We start from the raw sequence: 22,526 nt of genomic DNA, 5'->3' as shown, positions 1-22,526 counted from the left end.
TCTTGATTGGAAAAGAGGAATGTGGGTTCAAATGCAAAAAAACAAATGATATTTCATTTTATTTTCTAAACTCCATCCATTTGCGTTTGTCTGTTTCTACTCACACGACGGTTTTCCTTTAACGGTGTTCAACACATCTGAACATGCATCTTGATGTGCACCCTTGTGCCTTTGAGCCTGGCTTTCCTACATCAGATGTTCTGTGCTGCTTCAGGGAGGAGTTGTGTTCCTTCCAGCGGGAGATCGAGGTGCTGTCTGAGCAGTATTCCCAGAAGTGCCTGGAGAACGCCCACCTGGCCCAGGCCCTGGAGGCGGAGAGGCAGGCCCTCAGGCAGTGTCAGAGGGAGAACCAGGAGCTCAACGCACACAACCAGGTGCGCACATACACACACACACAGATACACACGACATAGATAGATGTATGTACAGCTATACTGATCTTCACTGTGTTGTTTGCAGGAGCTGAACAACCGTCTGGCAGCAGAGATCACCAAGATGCGCTCCATGACATCAGAGGACGGAGTCGGAGACTCAAACACCACGATACAGGGGAAAGAGCTCTACGAGCTGGAAGTAAGTCGTCCACTAGCTTCACATTCAGCACTCTGGGTGTTCATTCACCTCTGGCTCCAAACCACATCATTCCAGTTTCACTGTCATGGAAAGAAAAACTGGAATGATGTGGTTTTTCTGTCATCCTGCGACTCACCTTTTCTTCAAAGTCATCTTCTGTTTTCTTTTCGAAGGTGATGCTGAGGGTGAAGGAGTCAGAAGTCCAGTACTTGAAGCAGGAAATCAACTCCCTGAAGGATGAACTTCAAGCAGCCCAAAGAGTATGGTTTTTCTTTTTCTTTTTTTAAATCAGGAACTTCCATGAATTCCTACCTGAGACACACCACCAATGACCTTCAGCTGAACTGTAAAACATTTTGTGTTTTCAGGATAAGAAATATGCAACGGATAAATACAAGGACATCTACACGGAGCTGAGCATCGTCAAGGCCAAAGCGGAGCGGGACCTGGGGCGGCTCAGAGACCAGCTGCAGCTGGCCCACGAGGCTCTGGGGGAGCCGTCGCTGGAGGACGTGGAGCGGGGAGGATATGGTAGGAGAATCAGACGCAGCAACGCTTTTGTCTTTCTCTGTCAGGTTGTTGTGTCTGCGGTGGATTATCGAATTGTAAAGATTGAATGAGGTTTGATTTATTTGTTTGATCCACGCACAAAAAAAGAAGAGGTTGAAGAACAGTTTCAGTGAGTGTTGGACAGGAGAGGTGTCAGAGACGTGTCAGAGCAGCAGCAAATTGAAGGAAATCAAATGAAATAGTTTGTTTGTCTTTTTAAATTATTATAAATTTTGGGGATATTTGAACCTTTTTTTAACAATAATATAGAGACAGGAAATCCTCTGAATTCAGAGCAGGAACATCAGACCTGTGTGTGTCTTAACGTCTTGTAGATGTTAAAATATTATGTTTGAACCTGTTGGGTCGGGATTTTTTTTTTTTGCATATTAAATTTATATTAAACTTTATCAAAGAGAAAATTGTTGGATTGGAAAAGCTCTTTAAAATCCTTCTTCACTCTTCCACGTTTTCCTTCCTCAGACATCATGAAGTCCAAAAGCAACCCCGACATCCTCAAGATGGCAGCTGCTGCAGCTAAACGCTCCGAGCGCACCATGAGGTCAAAGGTGAGTTTCTTGCCAAGAGAGAAATCAGCATTTCCTCCCACTGTGGTATTAATCCCTGATGGTCGTGTAGATGTGTTCCCCACCTTTCAGCAGTGTCTGACCGGCGTCCTGCTGCCACCTGCTGGTCGTCTGTTGCACAGCTTGTGTCGTGTCCACAGTGCTTCAGCATTCCTGTTGGGATGCTTTTAATTTAACCATTTTATGACCCCAGCAAGTCTTTGTCTGAGTCGTGACACGCCCTGGGACAGTTAGGGCTGCTGAGGACATTCTCTTTAGGTAAACCACAATTGCTGGTTTCAGTTTGTACCATTCATGTAATCACCAGAGCTGAGGTTCATGAACTTATCACGAAGAAGCAGAAAGTTGTTTCCTGTTAGTTTTAATGTCCATCAGTGATCAGCACGTGATGGTCACGTCTGAACTAGAGTGACTTCAGCTCGTCTGATGAAGGCTTCCTGTGATCCGATCTGACCTTATACACGATCTTTATTACCTTTCCAGTCCTCTGGGTGTGTTAGTTTGTCGGTGTGAACACGCGTACGCTTTAGTGAAGGCTTGTTCGCTGTGTTCCGCTCCAGTTTGACCAGTTTCTTTCCAAACTTCCTCTGTCCCACTGGGAATTCTTTGACTTGTAATTTTAAATTTATCACACACTTATGAAACTAATCCTTCTGAACTTCTCCAACCACCCACACGATAAACTCCTTAAACTTCCTTTTGTTGTAATAACGTGGTGATTGTAGATTTTTGGCCATATTCTTTGGTGAGATCAATCAAACGTATCCCTTTTCATGCTTTTCTATGATCTCTTGCTTTGTTTGTACGGACAAAAAAACTCTTTTCTTCGTCGTTTCTTCTTTTCTCCGTCACTTTCTTGGGGTCCATAGCGAATACGTACGCTAAAAGTTATTGTATTTGCGCAAAACTATCAGGGGTTGAGTTGAGTTCCTAATGCCGCAGACGGCGCCACACAGAACTGGAGTGGCATCCCTCTTAGCCAATGGGATTCCAGGAATACGTAATAGGTAGTAGCCAATGGCAGAGCAGCTATGAGAATGATGCGTTCAGGAATCTGTGGGAGATTCAAGTATCAGCCGATACTGTGTTTTTACACTACGTAAGTCGAAATTTCTTTCTTTCTTATTTTCCTGTTGAGAAATTTCGTAAGTAGAGACATTCATAAGTAGAGGTATCACTGTATCATGAAATCAAATTTCTTTTGTGAAGCCATTCTTTAAAGAACGACATATGGAGGTGAGGTGTTTTCTTCTGAACCCACTACACCGAGTGTCTGAGGAGCCGAAGTTGTTTCCTGGTGTTAAATACTCCTCATTCTTCACCACCTTCACTTCTCTACAGATAAAATAATAAATTATTCTTCAAACACAAGAGCAACGGTTCTGCCATCGTTCAGTGATGAAGTGTTAATTTGTATTGAAATAATGATTTAATATGATCATTTTAACCCATTCTGGGTTCCATAAAACACCATGAAACCATTTTTTCCCCCTGCGTGCTCCTGACCAGCTGACGGTTGTTTGGTGGTGTGTTCAACTGTAATATTGACTCCATCTTTTGAAGGGTTAATTCATCCATAGCTCGCAGGGTGTCGATCAGATCAGTCAGATTTCTACAAATGGGGGAGGGGGAGATGCTATCATGTTGAGGTTTAACATGTGCTCTGTGTCTGCTCACCTCTCCAGAGTCTGAAGGAAGGTTTGACGGCTGAGCAGAGGCTCCACCTGTTTGAAAACAAGGACACCAAGGAGTTCTGACGGCTGTCGCTCTGCCGCGCTGCATGTGTAGACGACTCACTATATTTTAGCTCAGTAATGACTTATTTAGTAACATTACACACTGGTCACAAAACACACGTCATGTATTATTATAAAACACATGATATGAAGTTTGATTTCATGTCTAGATTTTTGCAGTCTGTGCACTTCAGTTACTGTGACTTTTTTGTTGTTGTATTGTTTAATTGTTGCTGCCATGTCTTATTGTAAATACTGTTTTTAATTAAGCACCTGTCATGCATACATTAAAACTATGACGTGTAAGCTACTGTTTTAACCTCCTGGACTGTTGCTAGTCAACAACGTGTTGATGAATGCGTAGTACTTCCGTAACTGTAAGAGTGAATCTGGCGTTCAGGCTCCACCACTCAGTTAGCATTCCTGCTCAGATAGAAATACGACCAACAAGCTCCAGAACAAAAGTGTTCGTCTGCTTCAGAAACAAATCCTTACCGTGACGCTTGATTGTCCCGTCTTGGTCTCATCCTTTAGATCAGCATTGTTTTCTGCAAAGCCTGGATGTTGGAAAAGCAGAATGCATATGGATAGAGTTCAATGATTTTATTTATACATTTTTATATATATATATATGTTATATACTATGTGTATATGTATGCACCCACACATATGTTCACACACATGTCAGTGTGCATATATGTGTATATGTACACATAAACACACATATGTGCACACATAATATATAGAATATATATATATAATGTGTGTAATATATATATATATAAATATGAAAGTTCTCTGGAGTTTGTTTTCGTCACTGCAGTCGTTTCTGGAGCCGTCTGTCTAGTCTTTGTGTTGGTTTTGTTTGTAGTCTTGTTCAGTGGCAGTCCCTTTGTATTTATTTAAATGGTTGGGATTCTTCCTTCACATTCCCATTCCCCTGTACTCTTATTGTAAATATAAAGCAAATATACACCAACTGACTACAGGTTTATTAGCAATAAATATTTTTGCACCCTTTTGTGTGACCGAGTGAATTGTTTGTTCCATTTTTTTTCTTCCAAATTGAAATGTTTTAATTTAGATTTTCTTACTTTCAAGTGTTACGTAAAAGATGCCTCCTGCAGCAGAAGCCTGCATGATTATATTGATGTTCTTGTTTCTCTACAAGTAAATTCATTCATGCAGATTCTAACTAAGTGCATTATTTTTCTTTTCTTTGTGGAAAGTTATGTAATCATTGAAAGAATTTATTCATTTCTTATGTTCTGCCTTTAAATCCTCCTCAAGTCTCATAGATTAGCTGTTTTGTCCAAAGCCCTTCCAAGACTTTCCTGTCCAGGGGTCAGCAGGTTCATCCTAACAAACTGTCCTATTAAACATCATCCAATGATCATCTAATCTACCAGACAGATCTGGTCAAGCTTGATCTTGGATTGGTTTGTTAAAGTAGGACGTTCATATTTGTACACTTAATTATGTACTAAATGGGGATGATTGTATAAAATGGACTTTTTTCAATTTTTTTCTCTTTTTTTTCTTTCTTTTTTTTGATTTTTTTTTTCATATTTTACATCTTAATTATTTTGTTTTGGTCTTTTGAAAGCTTGCTACGATATTCTAATAGTGTCCGCAGGATTGTCCTGAGTTAACAATCTAAATGAAAATATTTTCATCCTAAAGGATCACTAAGTTGAAGCATCAGTGGTGGAAGAAGGTTGGACTTTTACCAAGTCTTATACCAGGAATGTCACCGATCATCACAGTTTGCAAAGGCAAACCATCTGCCTGCTGCCTCCTAAACATCTAATGTAGAATATTTCTTACTGAACATTTAAAAAAAACTAAAATCTATACCAGAAGTCATTTCCAGGCAGGAGTTCATTTGGAAGATGATAGCAGGTTGTGCTATTAGAAGTGCAGGAGTCACTATTTTAGGAGCTTGGTCACCATGTTGGGGTCGGGTTTATTTTAGTCTGTTGCTTTCATTGTTTTTTAATCTGACTCAGTTTATTGGAACAAGAAGAAATACTTTCAATTCTCCTTTACATTCAGTTTTTATTTATCTTGTCCACCGACCAGTGGACTCTTGAAATGAAATGCAGTACTTGGCAGTTAAATCATAAAGCAAATGCTTTAAAATGAAGTCACCTTGATTTGGAAAAAAAGGCCAACCATGACATGGCATCATTTTGACTAAACAGCATCGCCCCTAATAAAAGACATGCCCACTTTTTTTTGCTTATGTATGATTGTATTTTTATCTCACATAAAATAATTTTTAAAAAGTGGGATAGGAGCCACTAATTATTTTATTGTGAAGGGATTACCCGGAAGTTTGCGCTCTTACTCTGAACAATTCTAGAGTGCTGTTATCAGAGTGGTGTTCCCCTGTAAAGTGTGAGGATCTTTATTTCAGTTGAGGCTCCTGGTCTCCATTGTGTAACTGGGATCCCAGTAGAGTAGCCTGTTGACTCGAACTCGGGCTGGGATGATTTCTTAGCTGGACGTTAAAGACGTGACGATCTCTGCCGTCCGGGTAAGTTGGGAGCAGCGGCGCGTTTCCTCCGCTGCCTTTGTCTCCTCCGAGCGGGCCTTGCCCCGGTGCGTAACGTTCACGTAAGTCGGACAACATGATGCCAAATGTCAGGGAAAAAACCCGCAGTTCTATCAAAATCTTGACTAGCCTTGAATATGACAATTTACCAGGGAGTAAATTATGCTTTTTTTTTTTTTAAAGAAACACTTGAAGTAATGAAACGTAAAGTAATCTAAGTCATCAATATTTATTATTTTCTGAATGATTTAGTAGATGTTTATGAAAAAAAGTTACGGAAGAGGCGCAGTCGGCAGTAACGCACAATTTGGATCACTTAGCCGTACAAATTAGCATTTAACTGAATTAACGAGTTTTATTGGGTAATAAAGTACGCCGAATTGTTAGTTTATCGGTGCCGATAATTAAAAGTTCAAACATCTTGTTCTGTTTGATGTGAGTTTCTGTTTTACGTTAGAAAAAAAAGCTTCGATCTTTCATGTGGATCGTTGAATTCACCGCGCTGGAGGTTACCGGCGCTAAGCCGGGCCTAGCTAGCGTTAGTGGCGGCTAGCGTAAGCTAACTGCGGTTAGCAGCCATGACCTGTCAACGTTGTTCTGGAAAAAGTCAGACAGCTATTGGGAGATAAATCGTTTGTTAAAGCTGAAACGATCGTAGTGTTTACGACTGATAAAAATAAGATGAATACAAAATAATCCAGTGACAGTTAACGTGTGTTGTTAAACTTGAAGCAGTTTCCTGCTAGTGTCAGTGAGCAGCTGTGTGGCTCCACCTGCTGGCCGGCAGCGGTAACACGAAGAACCGGCGGAGTTTGTCTGGAGAAACACTCGTTCAGGGGAAAAAATGCAAAAATACGCATTATATTGCAGCTGGTCGGATAAAACGATTTTTTTTGTACTTACAAAATAGAAAAAAAAAGAGTAAAGATGCATGTTTATTTTAATTAAACATTTCATCCATTAGAAATCAGATTTTTTTTAGGAACACGTGAACGCATCCTCCAGAGTCTGGGTCCTGCCCGGAGTTTCTTCCTCAATGAGCTAGTTTTTCCCCACCACCGTCGCTTATGCTTGCTCTGTAAGGCATTCTTGGCTGTCTATCTGTTAAGCGCTTTGAAATATCTTCAGATGTGATTAAACGCTATATAAATAAAAGTTGATTGATTGATCCTTTTCAAGTCTTCAATTTGCTTTGTAGCCATCCGCACTGGGACTCATGTGGCCTTTGATCTGCTAATAAAAGCCTGTTTGAACGAGTGGGATTGTAATGTGAACCTATTACAATCCGTCGTAGGTGTTATGGATCAGCCACCTGGGAGCTCAGACGAACTACAACCTGAAGACCTCTCCACCTCCAGCCTCACCGCCGTCATCGACCTGACCAGGAATGGCGAGGACCGTTTACTCAGCACTACATCCCTCGACGCTTTGCGGATGGTCAAGAGCCCTGGCTGGTACCCAAACTCCGGTCCCAGCAACCCTGGATTACCCTTCTCAGAGGCCGGCTCCTCTGACATCACACTCCAGTCAGGGGATCAAGTCCAACCAGACAACGCCTTCTCCCACACGACCGTCACCCTCTCTTACGTGAGCAGGTCGTGCGTGTTTGCCACTCACGACTCTCTGTCTCGGCATTCGCCTCTGTGCGGGGTGCCGTCCATCAGCTCGCTGTCCCTTCATCCTCCGAGCGAAGGGCTTGAAGACGCCGGTTATTCGCTGAAGCAGAATCAGCTGGAGCAGGCTGAAGCAACGGTGGGACTCGATCCGTTTCAGTTATTGTCTCGAGCTCAGGTGGGACCGGAGGACGATGATGCAGTTTGTCAGACGCCGGAGTCTCTTGAGGTCAACAGCGGAGTCGTTTCTAGAGGGGGAGATGCGGACGAGCGTATACAAGTCCAAGAGGAACACGGCCTCTCTCAGGAAAACAGATTGTTGGAGAACGGGCGGGGGGAGAGCTGGGCTGGATCGGGAGTACCCCGCGAATCCTCACAAGAAACTGTCACGCCCGTCACAGAGGAGGAAGGGGAGAAGGGCGACTCGGAGGTCGTCTTTCTGGTGTCTAAGCGACGGGTCATCCCAGATATTCTGCGTTCGCTGAACAAGGAGTACGTCAGTCCTCTGGAGGACCCCATCTCCCCCTCCGTCACCTCCCAGGACGACGTGGAGGACGTGTTCGTCTTACCTCAGGCCTCCAACTCCCCCAGCGGTGACAACTCTTACCTAGAGACAACAGACGGGGCGGCGTGGGACGACTTGACCGTTAAATCAGCCGATTGTACGACCAGGTCAGATTTAAGCGATGAAAACGAGCAGAACGTCCAAACAGGAAGGGCGGCTCTGGAGCACGTGATTGATTTGACACGCGACTCTTGTTCGCCGGGGGTCGTGGAAAACCAACCCAAGACGGTCGTTCCTCGCGTGAACGGGAACGCAAAGACACTACAGAGGAGTTTAGAAGAGAAGAAACCCCCAGCGCAGTTAGACGCCATCGCGATGAACATCGACTCCAGCAGGTTTAACTGTTTACGCGCCGGTAAGAGAGCTAGCGGCGATTCTAAGTTAACCCGAGTTCAGAAGAAGGATTCCCGGTCGGTGGGAAAGAGGGCAGACAGAGTGGAAATGAAACGAAAAACTCTCAGGTCTTTGAAAGGAGGGAAATCTAATAACTGTAACAAAGACTCTACCTCTGATTCCCAAATCAATCGTTCTGGACGGGCCCCCCCCGGTAGCCCGTCGCCAAAGAGCTCTCCTTTAGTCGAGGATGAACCCGAAGTCTGTCCGACGGGGTCGACCCCGACGCTACCGCCGTCAAAACCTCCAAAGAAAAGTCGAGGCAAGGGCAACAACGCCGCAGCTCGCAGACGTTCTCCCCCCGCCAAGACGAAGGCCGCCCGCGCTCCGAGGCGTCGACGGAAGAAACACACGAAGGTCCAGCTGAGCCCGTTGTTCGCCCCCAAGGAGCCCGAGATCCGGCTGAAGTACGTCAACTACAAGGAGGAGAAACGGGACTTGAGCTCGGAAAGTTTCTCTCCCTTCGTCCACGTGCGGCGCCGGGAGGCGGCGCCGGCGCTCTGCACCGTGGTCAACTACCCCGAGGAGGTCAGGACGCCGCGCAGGAGGGGCCAGCAGGCTCACGCCGCCGCCGGCTTCGTCTCCGCCGTCATCCCCACTACTTCCTGTCTGCATTTGGGCCGAGCCTCCACGCGCAGCCCCCACCAGCGCTCTCTGGTCTGCTGCCTGTGTGGGATGTCGGCCAACGCCATGGACCTGGGGGACCTCCACGGCCCCTACTACCCCGAGGGCCACCAGCCGAGCACCGGAACGCCGGCCAGGACGTCGGGCCTCAAAGAGGACGAGAGCTTCAGCGATTCGGAGTCTTCGTCCTGCAGCGTCAGGGACAGAGGAAGGACACGCCCCCCAGGTCCACGCCCGCCGAGGGCTCTCAGGCCGGGGGCCCAGCTGAAGCAGGTCAGACAGCGGTGGGGCGCTGACGGTACCGGCAGCCCGGCGGCTAAGCGGGTTCGACCGGATCCCGGCTCCGGCCCGTCGGAGGACTGGTTCAGCCCCCCCGTGCTGCCCCTGGAGGCCTGTGAGTACTGGATCCATGAAGACTGCAGCGTCTGGTCCACCGGGGTGTTCCTGGTCAAAGGCAAGGTCTACGGGCTGGAGGAGGCCATGAAGGTGGCCCAGGAGACGGTAAGGCTGCGTCTGAAGCACCGCAGAGACACTTTAGAGAGGAACCCACGGTGGGGGTGGGAACGGAGAAAATAAGAAAGTAGAACCTCGAGACAAATGTTTAATCCGTTTCCTGACTGAGCTCGTAAGTCAAACGTTTCCCCGTTTGAAAAAGTTTCAATTTTATTCCGTTTTGCCCTGTAAAAAAAAAAAAAAAAGCCCCCTAAATTATTTTTAAAAAATTATTTATTTTTATCAGCCAATAGACATGCAGACTTTACCTGTGTATAATTACTTATATGTACGTTACATAAATAATGATAAAGTATGCAAAGAAACACAAAAGTCGCAAGAACACAGGAGCTACGTCTCCACGAGAACGAGATCCGGTCTCACTGATGTTGTATCCATCCGCCAAGACGTAAAGAACGAGATCCGGTCTCACTTATGTTGTATCCATCCGCCAAGACGTAAAGAACGAGTTCCGGTCTCACTTATGTTGTATCCATCCGCCAAGACGTAAAGAACGAGATCCGGTCTCACTTGTGTTGTATCCATCCGCCAAGACGTAAAGAACGAGTTCCGGTCTCACTGATGTTGTATCCATCCACCAGCTAGCTGTGGTCCTGAAGCACGGTTCGTATATCAGATTTTGCTCGTAAGCCGAAAAAAAGAAAAAAAACATGGACAGAGCGTCGACTCGTATCTCAAACTGTCGATCAGCTCGTGTCTCCAGGTTCTACTGTTCTTCAATAATCAGCTTGTTCACCTGATATCTAGACTTCTAGGATATGAAAGTACGTCAGACGGAAAAAGGAGTCATTGTTGCAGGGAAGCAACACTGAGACAGTTTATCAAGTTCAGTGTGTCCTCAGGGGACGCGTTGTGTTTCTGAAGCGTAGTTGGACCCACTTATAATTTGTGTGTTTTTAGCCCGAACAAATATAAAACCCGAGTCCCAGGTAATCAGGGGCGACTGGTGCGCGGAGCTGCAAATGATAATAATTTTTTAATATATTACAGAAAAAAACATTCTCGCCTTCTTCCTCATTGTGGGTCACGGGGGTTGCTACGGGCTAATAATATATTATGTCTTAATTCTTATTTATTTTACAGTAACATGATGATATGTGCTTTTACGATTCCAATATTTGTGGCAAACAGATGTAAGGTGCAGTAAAATCACATGTAATTTTTTTTTCACCCCCTGATGGTTCTGGTCTCCTGGGGTTTCAGACGTGCTCCTCCTGCTGTGATCCAGGTGCGACTCTGGGCTGCTTCTTCAAAAGCTGTCCCAATAAATACCACTACAGGTGTGCTGTGGAGTCGGGCTGCGTTCTCCTGGAAGACAATTTCTCCATGAAGTGTAAGAAGCACAAGGTGAGCAGAAACACCTGCGGCGAAACCGTCTGGAGCAGAGAAACCAAAGGGTCGTTCCATTCCGCACCAGCACCCTGATGGAGTTCAAAATGTTTGCAGGAGCTCTAACGTTGGTCGGTTTTTATGAATTTGGTAGAAGCTTTAGCACGAGGCATGGGCGGAGCCATCCCTGGATTACATGCAGGAAATCCATTATTTAACCCTTAGGAACTGTTTTGGCCAAAAACTGACATTTTTGTTACTTTTACATGTTTCTCTCCCAATAAATCAGTCAGTTAAAAGGCTAAATGTATGAAATTGTGCCAGTAATTTTCTTTCACCTTTATTTTCTAAATTCCGTAATGCCTGTCATTGGAAGTGTGTATAACAGCAGATTATCACAGTCGACATTACCTGATAGGGTCAAAAATGATCCAATTGACTCCCATTATAACCACATTTTTCATATACTATAAGCATATATATATATATATATATATATATATATATATATATTACTATATACAATAATGCTGACATAATGAAACATGATCTTCATTGTCTGCAGCAAGACACTGCCCCCACAATCACCCCACAACCCAGACACAAACCCACTGTCTGTGTTTACACACCTGCAGAAACATGTTTTTCCTTTCATCCAATAGGTGTAATATTTTTATCAGAAGTGTTAACCTTTGGAAAATATTCCATATTTTGTTTTTCCCATTGAAAGAAAAACGGGGTTCTAATGGCAAATTCCATATAAAAATATAGTATAATAATAAAAAATATAATAACCTTGATATCTATAGATAGGACTGAAGTAATGGAAAAGATTTGATGCATTTAAAGAAAAAAAAGATCTGCACTTTTTTTTTTTTTTTTAGTTTAATGAGGCGGCCCTTTTGTGACCCGATTAGGTGATGTGTGTAGCCATTTTAACAGGTCCCCGAGGGTTAAACAGGGAAAATAATGATTGTCTTGTAGAGAATGAGGTGTTTGATCCGTCTGTCAATCGGCGTCACGTTAACTTGAAGAGGTCCTCTTCCTCAGAACAAGACATTCAACGGTCCTCCTGGGAACCGATGGGATGGCAGGTGACGAAGTCAGTGGAGAACATCCGTCACGAGGTGAGAACGCTTCTACACTGTGAACACGTGTGTGTGTGTGTGTGTGTGTGTGTGTGTGTGTGTGTGTGTGTGTGTGTGTGTGTGTGTGTGTGTTAAACTAATGCATCTGATGAAAGATGGACGACAGACCGGCTAACAGAGGTAGCTAACGCTAATGCACACCTGAGTTCACCGCTAATGTTTCTGTTTCTTCATCCAGACGTCCACCTGCACCACCCATGGGGCTGCCCCCCCACCCCAACCCCCTCTGCTGGTCACCAGACAGCTAGCACCCTCAAACCTTAAAAGGCTCTTCAGCTGAGCCGCTACGACTGACTGGAGGGGCCCCGGGGCCCGTCTTCAGTCACCAGTGGCTCCTGCAGACTGGAGCAACCTGCTCAAACGTTTAGTAACACGCTGAATTTGCCATCTGTGTAATCAGTTCTTAGTTATTTATATGGATAGTAACAAATATATCCAAGATATGCATTTTTAACAAAAAGATTTTCTAAGTACATGATTTATATTTTATTTATTCCTGGAGTTTTCTTATTGGCTTTTTTTTTTTTTTTTTTTTTTTTTTTTATTGTCAGAGATTTGAAGGGGTGATTTTAAGTTATTGATACGTCGGTTTAACGTTGACGAGGAGATGCTGGTTTTCTTAATGGATGTGCGGATGGAACGCGGTACCGGACCGAAGCGTCTGGGATGGATCAGGACTCATGGCTCTGACTCGAAGTAGACTTTGGGTTCCGGCTGACGTCACAGAGACGGCCGAACGGTGCGTGGAACCGGATTCTCCCAGCGTGAGACGAGGGTCAGCATGAACGCACTTTGGAGTGGCATTGAACACGTGGTCTCCTGCCCCCGGCTGCAGTATTACCTCCACCTGAACGCCCCCTCCCCTCCATCATGTCAGTGGGAGACACCCCTAACCGTCGGGATGAGACCATGTGTTTTTTTGGGTTTGTTTTTTTTATTCGACTTTAAGCACTTTGTCCTCACACTTAAGGCTGGGAGAGTTGAAATACGACCATGTTCTTCTTATTTCATCTGCAGCTCAGTATTCACGTGGCTCGGAGTGAATGTTTCCTGGAATTAAAAAGCCTATCCGCTTCACCGGCGCACTAAAGTTTAACAAAGACGTATGTTTGCGGATTTTTGTTCCCACAGCGATCGCTCACAATTTGTAGAATTTTTGCTACTCTTGTACGTCTCGACCTGAGCCTAAATTTCGAGTCTCTTTCACAAGCTTTCTGGGAAAAAAAGCCTTATCTGACGTACGACAGATGTGTTGTGTGTTCTGTTCCCACTGCCTGGTGGTGATCAGCGTTGCTGTGTAGTTTCGTGCCACCAGGGGGCAGCGTCGTTCCGCCTGAACCCATCGTGAGGTCCGCTCAGCCGCGGGACTCGATCCACCCTCGTCCTGGAAGCCCACGCGTATTTAATGTGTGCCATCTTTGTTCTGTGTTTTTTCAGAGTTTTTTTTTAATGAGGTGTGAGCCTGAAATGTTCACAATTACATTTAATTTTTTTATTTTTTGCTTTATACCAAAATCAGCTTTTTGAAAGTTTCTTCAAAAAGCCTGTTTTTTTTCTCAAAAATGTTGTCTGTTTGATCTCAGGGCTGACTGATGTTTTAATCCTATGAATTTTGTGATTTTTTTTTCACATGTTTTTATTTGAATGGGGCTCTTCGTGTTAACCCCACATTAGCTGGAGAAACGGTACGTGACAGGAAGTCTCCTCGAATGCAACGCCTTTTTATCCTGATACACGACTCCTCACATTCCCACTCCTCCGTGTGTGTGTTTTCAGGTGGAACATTGGATTTGGACTACCAGTTGTTATTTTTTTCCATGCTTCTATACCAATGGTTGTTTTTTTACCATCTCAGTCACCTCAGATGTCATGTAATGATCAAAAATAAATATTTTGTCAGTGTTTTGGTTTTTCTATGACTGAAATGTTTTTGAATGGTCTTGTAGTAGGAATGTCCTGCTGGCGCCTATCCCAGTTGGCCATGGGCGAAAGGTGGGGTACACCCTGAATAAGGCACCAGCTCATTGCGGAACTACATAAGAGACAAAGAAGCATTGGAGGTGGGAGGAAGCCGGAGAACCCACTCAGACACTGAGAGAACAGAACGTCCACACGGGAATAATGAAAGCCAAACTTCTGTCATAGTCAAACATTTTTTTTTGCTCAATAGTCACAGTATACAAAACATTACTGGATACGTCTTTCTTGTCACAGACTAATATAACCAGTAGATGGCAGTATTTGTTTAGTCTCACGCTGTGGCCCACTAACAGTCTTCACACACAGTGGACAGGGATCTTTTCAAAAATAAAACTTTATAAACTGGGTTCTCGATTTTAAAAGGAATTTTGTAAAGGAATTTTAAAGAAGTTTCTGTTGAGGAAAAGTTTGAGATGTGATGATGTAGACTTGACTAAAGAACGACTAGTTCTGGTGTGAAACATGGGAGTTCAGATTTGACAGCTGGAGTTATTACCTCCTCTTTTCCACTTTGTTTTTCCCTGATTTGGTTTTACTGTCAGCAGAATTACACAAAAGTTGAAAACGTATTGTCAGGAAATGTTCTATATGAATGGTTCTCACTTGGTTTCTGAAAAAAAAAAAAAGTGCAGAACATACCAGATGTGATGTTCCAGAAGGATTAAATTCTAAGGTTGTGATACAATAAATAATACCAGATTGTATGATCAGACAATAAAGGTGACTCCAAAGAGAATTCTCATTTTATTGACTAAATCTCAGCTTACAGGAAGACAGTTGTATTGCAAAGACAGAACCAGTATGAGTTCTAGTGCCGTGATCATCTACTCACTGAAACTGGGATTAAAACCAAACGGGAGCGGCTGGACAGTAAAGACACCTGGGGGGGAGGGGGGTGTCAGAAACCTGTCATGGATGAGGTGAGGAGGGAGACGGGAGGCGATGCATCGCTCCATGTCTGCGTCAGCGTGACTCATCCCTCCTCCTGGGGGCTGGGGTGGGGGGGGTATTCATTTACATCAAGCATCGGGCCGGATCAGAACCGGGTTTGTTTCATGGTGACACACCGCCGTATAAAAATATCCTTCTCTCTAATGCTGCGTCAACATTATGCTGAAACTCAGGTGGATTCTTTAGTTCTTTCTTTTCTTGTCTTGCTTTTATAAAAGTCCTGTCATCACTGTGTCTCAGGATAAAACAAACAAACAAACAAACAAAAAAAAAACCCTGAATTTTAACAAGCTGAATTATCTCACATACAGTATATTTCAGTGGCGGAGCCGGAAAGTTTCACCCCAGCAGCTGAAAACGATTTACAGGAATATTTCCTTCCTTGATTCCACATCTCTTAGATGCCAAAAGGCTTTAGTGGACTGCTGCAAATAATTGTTGCACTATGTTTGCACTTCAAATTCTAAATTGTGTCTCCAATGACGACTGAATAGTCAGAAAACAGACCTTAGAAGATTTGTCTTTAACTCTGGGTAGATTTAGAAGGAAGCCAAAGAGCTTGTGTTAAAGAAATGCATCTTATATGAAGCATTTACTGACTTAAATTACAAATGCATGTTTAATATTAGGACAGTCATGTTAGCATGACCATTCAAGATGAGCTCATGCAGGCTGTGTTCACTATAAATGGAACAAATCACATCTTCCTCCTTTTTCTGGTTCCGCCACTGGAAGGCACTGCAGATACAACAGGGAGGGGTGACCTTTAGGGTGGATGGTGCAGACAAACGCAGACATTGTGAGGTAATGTGTAGGCCCATGTGATCTCTTCATCACACAGTCATGTGAGCCGGTGTTTAGCGGTTAGCAGCGGGCTAATGGAGAGCAAGCAGCTACAGCGTCCGGATCAGGCCACGTCCCTTTGTTGGTACAGAGCAGCTGAAAGGTCGCCGATGAGGTCAGAGGTTGTCACAAGATGTAGTCTTCTGCACACACGCTCCGCTGATCTGGGAACAGCATCGGTGGAGATGATCCGAACAGTTGTGTAAGAGGTGAACGGAGTGGAGCTCGATCCTCAGTCACATCCGAGATAAAGGAAGGTGTTTGTTTGCAGCGACAAGACGTCTTGTGACGGGAACAACACGGCAGGTTTCACTACAGAGTTTAAGTTCATGCAGATTTATGTCTGGAGAGCAACACACAAAACATCCATTCCTGTGCATGATCAGATGCTTTTTTTTTTCGTCTTCTTCTTCAAATTATTTAGGTAATATTTATGAGTCAAAGTAAGAAAACTAATTTTTTTTTCCTATTAATTTTAAAATGGCAAAATTAGAAATAAAGAAAACATCTATGCCACACTACTTCACTAAACGTGGCTTCACATCATTTAATTCAGGCCTCTCGCTCTGTCCTCATGCTTTTTCTTTTTTTTTTTTTTTTTAGTTTTCTGTTCCTGAAGGTGATCAGATGTATACACAACATTAACAACGATACAAATACAACACACTGACTAGAAACAAATTATTGTTCAGATTTTCTTTTAGCCCTAGGATGTCTCAGGAGATCATGATGACAAAAATCCACTCTGGGACATAATGCAAGAAATTGTGCTACGGCAAAAATTCCACATCACAACATTTTTTTTTTTTTTTGGTTTGTTTTTGTTTTTGTAAAGCCAGTTCAGATATTTTGTTAGGTTTTGCGCTACGCGTCATGCAATTTATAAAAAGGTGACTCTTAAACAGCTTCTGTCATTTTTTTTTCCGTCTTTCAGATTGAATTGAGGATGCTAACTGATAAATTGGCTTTTTTTTTTTCTCACACAATACATTTTGCTAGAGGTTTAAGAAAACAAAGAATACAAACACATTTAAAAATAAAACTGAAACTATACATACAGAATCTGGAGCGAGTAGAAAACAGTCTTTAGATATATTTGACATGAAGAACAGACATCAAAGCCTCTTATTGTCTACTCAGATGTCACCAAACATGACCCGCCTCGATCCTCCTACATAATACAGAACTGTTTACACCAGTGTGTGTGGAAGCCAAGCAATATCAGAGTATCAATGAGAAGTGGAACAAAAAAGACAAGAACAAAAAAGCTTTACAAAAACACAATAGAAAAAATAGAGCGTTGAGTCTTTTTAGGTTCAAATAAATAAAATCTGAAAGCAAATGAAACCCACTCCTTTTTGAATTCATACCCGCTGAACGATGCGCAAACACACGTGCGATTTCACACCTTTGTTCCGCGTGAAATAGCTCCCGCTCATTCCTTCTGACTTCATCGGGTGAATCTTTATCGTAACGACAAACCCTTTGTCCCCTTTTTTTTTTTTTTTGCTGGAAGTATTGCTTTAAGAAATAGACGTTGGTCTACTTTTCAAACGGGTTTTGGTGACGAAATCTCCAATGGAAGCAATTTTTTAATTTTTTTTCTCGTGGTTTTTGCACCCATCATTAGAATCCAAGTGTAATTTAAATAGTATTTCTCTTAGAGTCAAAAAAATCCTGCTTCTTGGGGGGAATGTAATCAATCTGGAAACGCTTCCTTCCATGCATGTGCTCTTCCTCTTTCCAGATGTTTAGAGTAGGAAAACAGGTTACTATTCTTTGTGTTTCTTTTTCCATGCATGCACGTCTATGATGTTGGATGAGAGGTATTAAAGTGTCCACTAGGGGGCGACGTCATCGCTCAGACGCAGATCTCGATGGGTGTGGCCACCAGCATGCGGCCGCCCGGCGAACTGTTATCCCGTGGCATCCGATCGTAACTGTTGGTGGACGACACGGAGCTGTTGGTGGAGACGGACACGAAATGATGTCCTCCTCCTCCTCCTCCTCCTGGCTCCATCATCCCTCCCTTCGCCCCACCGGCGCTCCCTCTCTCCACCGCCACCGGAGACATGGGCGAGTGAGGCGACAGCGGGGAGAGAGGAGATAAAGTCTGCTGCTTCATCCTCTCCACCAGCAGCTCCTCGTCTTCCTCTCCGGAGGACGATGACGAGATGGTGCCGTCCACTTCTCCCCGCGCTCCTCCACCTCCTCCTCCCGCTCCTCCCCCGCTAACCCTCTCTCCACCGCCTCCTGCGTTGCTGTTGCCGTTATTGTTGTTGTTCTCCGTATCCAGCATCCAGGAGTGGCTGAAGTAGCTGAAGACCTCTTTGACGGAGCAACGGCGGTCTTGCTCCACGGACAGAAGTCGACGGAACATGCGGAGGGCTTGCTCGGTAAAGCGCCTCCACTGCGAAGGCACCGTGTTCATCCTCCTCCTCTGCCACCGGACGAACTCCTGGTAGAAGGAGTCGGAGGGCAGCGCCTTCTCCCAGGGGAAGTTTCCTGTCAGCATGCAGAAGAGCAGAACGCCGAAGGCCCAGACGTCGGTGCTGTAGTCCACGCAGAAGCCCTCGTGGCGGGACATGTCGCACAGCTCCGGGGCCGTGTAGGGGATGGTGCCGCTCACCTGAAACAACCACAACCAAGACGTCAACGGCGTGGCTGAAACAAGACATCCGGAGGTCGCGGAGAGAACGTTACTTACTCGTTTTACGGGCGAGCCGGCTCGACGCGTCATGCCAAAGTCGGACAGCTTGACCTTACGGCACTCTCGGTCAAAAATGAGAATGTTTTCGGGTTTGATGTCCCTGTGGACCAGTTTCTTGCAGTGGAGATAGTCCAGGGCGATGGCGACCTGGTGCACACAGCGCTTTGCCACCGCCTCAGGAAGACCGACCTGAAAGGACGGACAGGGAGTCAGGGTTACCAACAACACCCAACGAACCAGAACAGCAGAAACAAAAAGAGATTCTGTTTGCCTTAACTTCATTCACAACAACTAATTGTGTTTTGCTCTCTAACTGTGGGAAACATCTTCAATCTGAGTTTGCATTTGTTTTACGAGAAGCTGAAGTGAATGGAAAAGATGTCTTTGAGCGCCACCAGTAGACAATTCATCAGTGGGTGGAGAGTAACGTCAAATGCCTTAACAATTAGTCTCAGTTAGTTTAAAAGAACAAATGTGATCATAGCTTTGAACACCTTGACAGTAATCAATAAGCACCTGTGGAGGAATGATGTCAAACAGATCCCCCGCCAGGGCGTACTCCTGAGCGAACACGTAGTACTCGTCCGTCTCAAAGGCAATGCCGAACATATTGATGATGAAAGGACAGGGAGACAGGTAGAGTGATATGCTGTACTCCCGCAGGTACGACTTCAGCTTGGTTGTCTTCTTCTTCAGGAACTTAAGCGCCATTTTTGTACCTTTCAAGGTAAAACAGAAGAAAAATAAGCGATTCCGGTGGATTTGCCCCTCCAGACATGTGAGTCCCTTCCTGCCCCCTCACCTCTGATCTTGTGGATGACCAGGTCCACCTTGCCGTAGGTCCCCTTGCCCAGCTCCCGGATCACCTCGTAGTACTTGTTGACCTCCAGACGCTCCAGGTTCTGAGCGGCGATGAGCTGCAGCTCGTCCAGGATGTCCATGTTGGCTCGAGAGACGAGCGGAGAGGAAGTCATGTTGGGGACGCTTCAGGGGACGGACACGGTCGACAAACTGGGACGGACAGTCAGCCAGGACAAGAGCAGCAGCGGCTAACAGTTGATGCTACTGCAAACAACGAGAAAGACACCGAAATGTTCAATTAATGGGAAATTCTAGAAAAACTCAAGCAGTTGTTGAATCAATTAGGAATTTTATAATTTAATAGAAGGTCAAGGAGACGGAGGTGAACAAAATAACTATTGTTAACCAAAGCTGTTTGAGTCGATCCACTGGACGTTAAAATGTTCTTGAAGACGTTTCGTCTCTCATCCAAGAGACTTCTTCAGTTCAGAGGGTGGTTGATCATGTCCCGGCTTATTAACCCTGTGGGGTGTGGTCAGTGCTTTTCACATTCCAACGACCGTGGTCGAAACCTGTCTGGCCCCTCAACAATTGTTGATGAGGGTGTCATGGGGGGGTCGTTGAAATGAGAGATTCACCTTTGCATGCTAATGAGGGTCATTAGCATGAGACACATCACCTGGGTCAATCTGCTGAGACAATCTTTTTGGGAGTTCTGAAAGGACCTGATTGTAAATGGGAGAAATGTGATGTCGTAGACCACCCCCCCCTGTTCAGAGATGGCTTCTCCACTTCGACGTGGATGGCCTCTTTCACCCCTCTCTCAAACCATTTATCTTCGCTGTCCAAGATCTGAACATCGGTGTCCTGAAATGAGTGTCCCTCTTCCTTGAAGGGGGGGCAGACTGCCGAGTCCTGTCCTGATGTGTTGGCTCTTCTGTGTTGGGCCATGCGTCTGTGTAGTGGTTGTCTGGTTTCCCCTATGTACACATCTGAGCATTCACCGCTGCATTTAACTGCATACACCAGATTGCTCTTCTGACTGTGTGGTGGGGGGTCTTTTGGGTGGACCAGTCTTTGTCGGAGGGTGTTACCCGGCTTAAAATACACAGGGACCTTGTGTTTGTTGAAGATCCTCCTCTGCTTTTAGGACACTCCAGACACTTACGGGATCACTGTACCATTACTCTTTCTCTCCTCCGTCCTCACTGGGTTGTTCTGGATCTTGTGTGAGCTTTCACAAAGGTCCAGTCAGGATATCCTCAGGACTTAAACAGCTTTGGTTAACCATGACCAGGATAACTGACAACCTACACAGACAATAATTACTGTCAGCTATAACAGTGTAACTAATAGACTGTTAGTTCTATTGGTTAGTCTATTAGTCTAACCTCTTACAAACACAACCAACCTAACAACCAACCAAACAATCAACATATTAACCAACACAACCAAGCGATCACCCAACACAACCAATTAATCAACCAAACCAACAACCAAACTCAACAAACCTATTAGTAAGCCCAACCACCAACATAACAGCCAGCACAACCGACCTGTCAACCAACACAACCAACCTATCAACAACTCATCAACAAACCCAACAACCAACCTATCAACAACTCATCAACAAACCCAACAACCAATAAAACAGCATTCTTACCCACATCTAGGAGACAGCAGAAAAAATCATGGACGTTAAGAAAGTTCTTGGAGACGTTTTGTTCCTCATCCAAGAGACTTCAGTTCTGAAGATGGCTGGTCATGCCCCATCTTATTAACCCTGTAGGGTGTGGTCAGAGCTATTCCTCAATGATTGTTGATAAGGGTGTCAAAGGGGGTCGTTGAAATGAGTTTTACCTTTGTATGCTAATGAGGGTCATTAGCATGAGACACATCACCTGGGTTAATCTGCTGAGACAATCTTTTTGGGAGTTTTGAGAGGAGATGATTGTAAATGGGAGAAAGGTGATGTCGCAGACCACCCCCCCTGTTCAGAGATGGCTTCTCCACTTTTGACGTGGATGGCCTCTTTCACTCCTCTCTCAAACCATTTATCTTCCCTGTCCAAGATCTGAACATCGGTGTCCTGAAATGAGAGTCCCTCTTCCTCGAGGTGAAGGAAGCCTGCCGAGTCCTGTCCTGATGTGTTGGCTCTTCTGTGTTGAGCCATGCGTCTGTGTAGGATGAGAGACGAAACGTCTTGAAGAACTTTCTTAACACCTAGTGGATTGACTTAAACAGCTTTGGATAACCATGACCTGGATGACTGAGAACCCACACAGACCTCATGTCTTGCATCACCTTTTTTAAATTAACTTTTGATGATCAACATTTTGCGTTGTTCAGTTTGACTGCTGTAAATGTGAAGTCCTGGTGCAGAACATGTGTGCAACAATACAACCACTGATCAAATATATATCGACAAACAAACACATAAATACACACACACATACACAAACACACATATTCATGACAGAAACACAAACAGAGAAGCATCAACAAAAGACTGGAAAAGATGTGAACAGCTAGAAAGAAAGCGCCAGAGAAACGAGTCAAAACAACCCCCCATCCATCCGTCCGTCCATCCATCTGTCCATCCGTCCATCCATCCATCCATCGAGCCTATCTCAGCTGACTACAGGCCAGAGGAGGGGTACACCTCAAATGCATCACCAGGGCCACACGTAAGACCAACAACAAGGCAAACCTTCAGATTAATTCAACTGAGAGAAAACCCACACAGACTAACATACAAACTGTGTGTATGTTTATTTTTATATTCGGTTCATTCTACAGTTTTTTTTATTGAGATGCAGAAATAATTTGGATTATTTGGGGCGGCGGGGTGGGGGGGGGGCAATTTGGCAGGTTGAAGGGAGTGTGTTTTTGATTTTGTGATTTTTCTGCCGGTTCTCAGGTCAGTGATGGATAACAAGTCATCTCATCTGTTCTGATCTGCAGTGAAATAGACTGAAAATGCTAATTATCCGCAGTGAAAGCTTAAGTAATTCAAAATGCTACTCGCCAAGGGGGATGCCTGACTGGATCCGA

At 44.5% G+C, this 22,526-nt stretch overlaps 3 protein-coding genes across 8 annotated transcripts in view; 2 read left to right on the top strand and 1 right to left on the bottom strand.

The window, feature by feature from the left end:
• mprip (myosin phosphatase Rho interacting protein) overlaps positions 1-4,463 on the top strand; it is a 35,970-nt gene extending 31,507 nt beyond the window's left edge. For all 3 annotated transcript variants that reach the window (XM_068304778.1, XM_068304779.1, XM_068304780.1), the window contains 6 exons: positions 215-374; positions 460-573; positions 747-833; positions 942-1,104; positions 1,606-1,691; positions 3,395-4,463. In XM_068304778.1, the coding sequence (XP_068160879.1) occupies positions 215-374; positions 460-573; positions 747-833; positions 942-1,104; positions 1,606-1,691; positions 3,395-3,466 (682 nt within the window). In that variant the 3' untranslated portion in view covers positions 3,467-4,463. The remainder of the gene's footprint in view (positions 1-214; positions 375-459; positions 574-746; positions 834-941; positions 1,105-1,605; positions 1,692-3,394) is intronic.
• A 1,373-nt stretch (positions 4,464-5,836) lies between these two features.
• si:dkey-94l16.4 (transcription factor 20) lies at positions 5,837-16,987 on the top strand. 3 transcript variants are annotated; one of them, XM_068305487.1, is made up of 5 exons: positions 5,837-5,984; positions 7,297-9,698; positions 10,914-11,057; positions 12,090-12,166; positions 12,366-16,987. In XM_068305487.1, the coding sequence occupies exons 2-4, from the start codon at positions 7,302-7,304 to the stop codon at positions 12,135-12,137; spliced, it is 2,589 nt and encodes an 862-aa protein (XP_068161588.1). In that variant the 5' UTR covers positions 5,837-5,984; positions 7,297-7,301; the 3' UTR covers positions 12,138-12,166; positions 12,366-16,987. The 3 variants fall into 3 exon arrangements, with proteins under 3 accessions (XP_068161588.1, XP_068161586.1, XP_068161587.1); XM_068305485.1 differs by lacking the exons at positions 12,090-12,166; positions 12,366-16,987 and having other exon boundaries at positions 10,914-11,445; XM_068305486.1 differs by lacking the exons at positions 12,090-12,166; positions 12,366-16,987 and having other exon boundaries at positions 5,837-6,064; positions 10,914-11,445.
• Positions 16,988-17,116: 129 nt separating this feature from the next.
• bsk146 (brain specific kinase 146) overlaps positions 17,117-22,526 on the bottom strand; it is a 9,742-nt gene continuing 4,332 nt past the window's right edge. For both annotated transcript variants that reach the window (XM_068305488.1, XM_068305489.1), the window contains exons 2-5: positions 19,474-19,736; positions 19,188-19,390; positions 18,669-18,860; positions 17,117-18,590 (exon numbers count right to left, since the gene is read on the bottom strand). In XM_068305488.1, the coding sequence (XP_068161589.1) occupies positions 17,823-18,590; positions 18,669-18,860; positions 19,188-19,390; positions 19,474-19,645 (1,335 nt within the window). In that variant the 5' untranslated portion in view covers positions 19,646-19,736 and the 3' untranslated portion in view covers positions 17,117-17,822. The remainder of the gene's footprint in view (positions 18,591-18,668; positions 18,861-19,187; positions 19,391-19,473; positions 19,737-22,526) is intronic.

The sequence above is a fragment of the Antennarius striatus genome, chromosome 21 (assembly GCF_040054535.1).
Source record: "Antennarius striatus isolate MH-2024 chromosome 21, ASM4005453v1, whole genome shotgun sequence".
Lineage (NCBI taxonomy): Eukaryota > Metazoa > Chordata > Actinopteri > Lophiiformes > Antennariidae > Antennarius > Antennarius striatus.
Note: the sequence above shows the minus strand (reverse complement) of the source record. Positions and strands in the feature narration are given on the sequence as shown.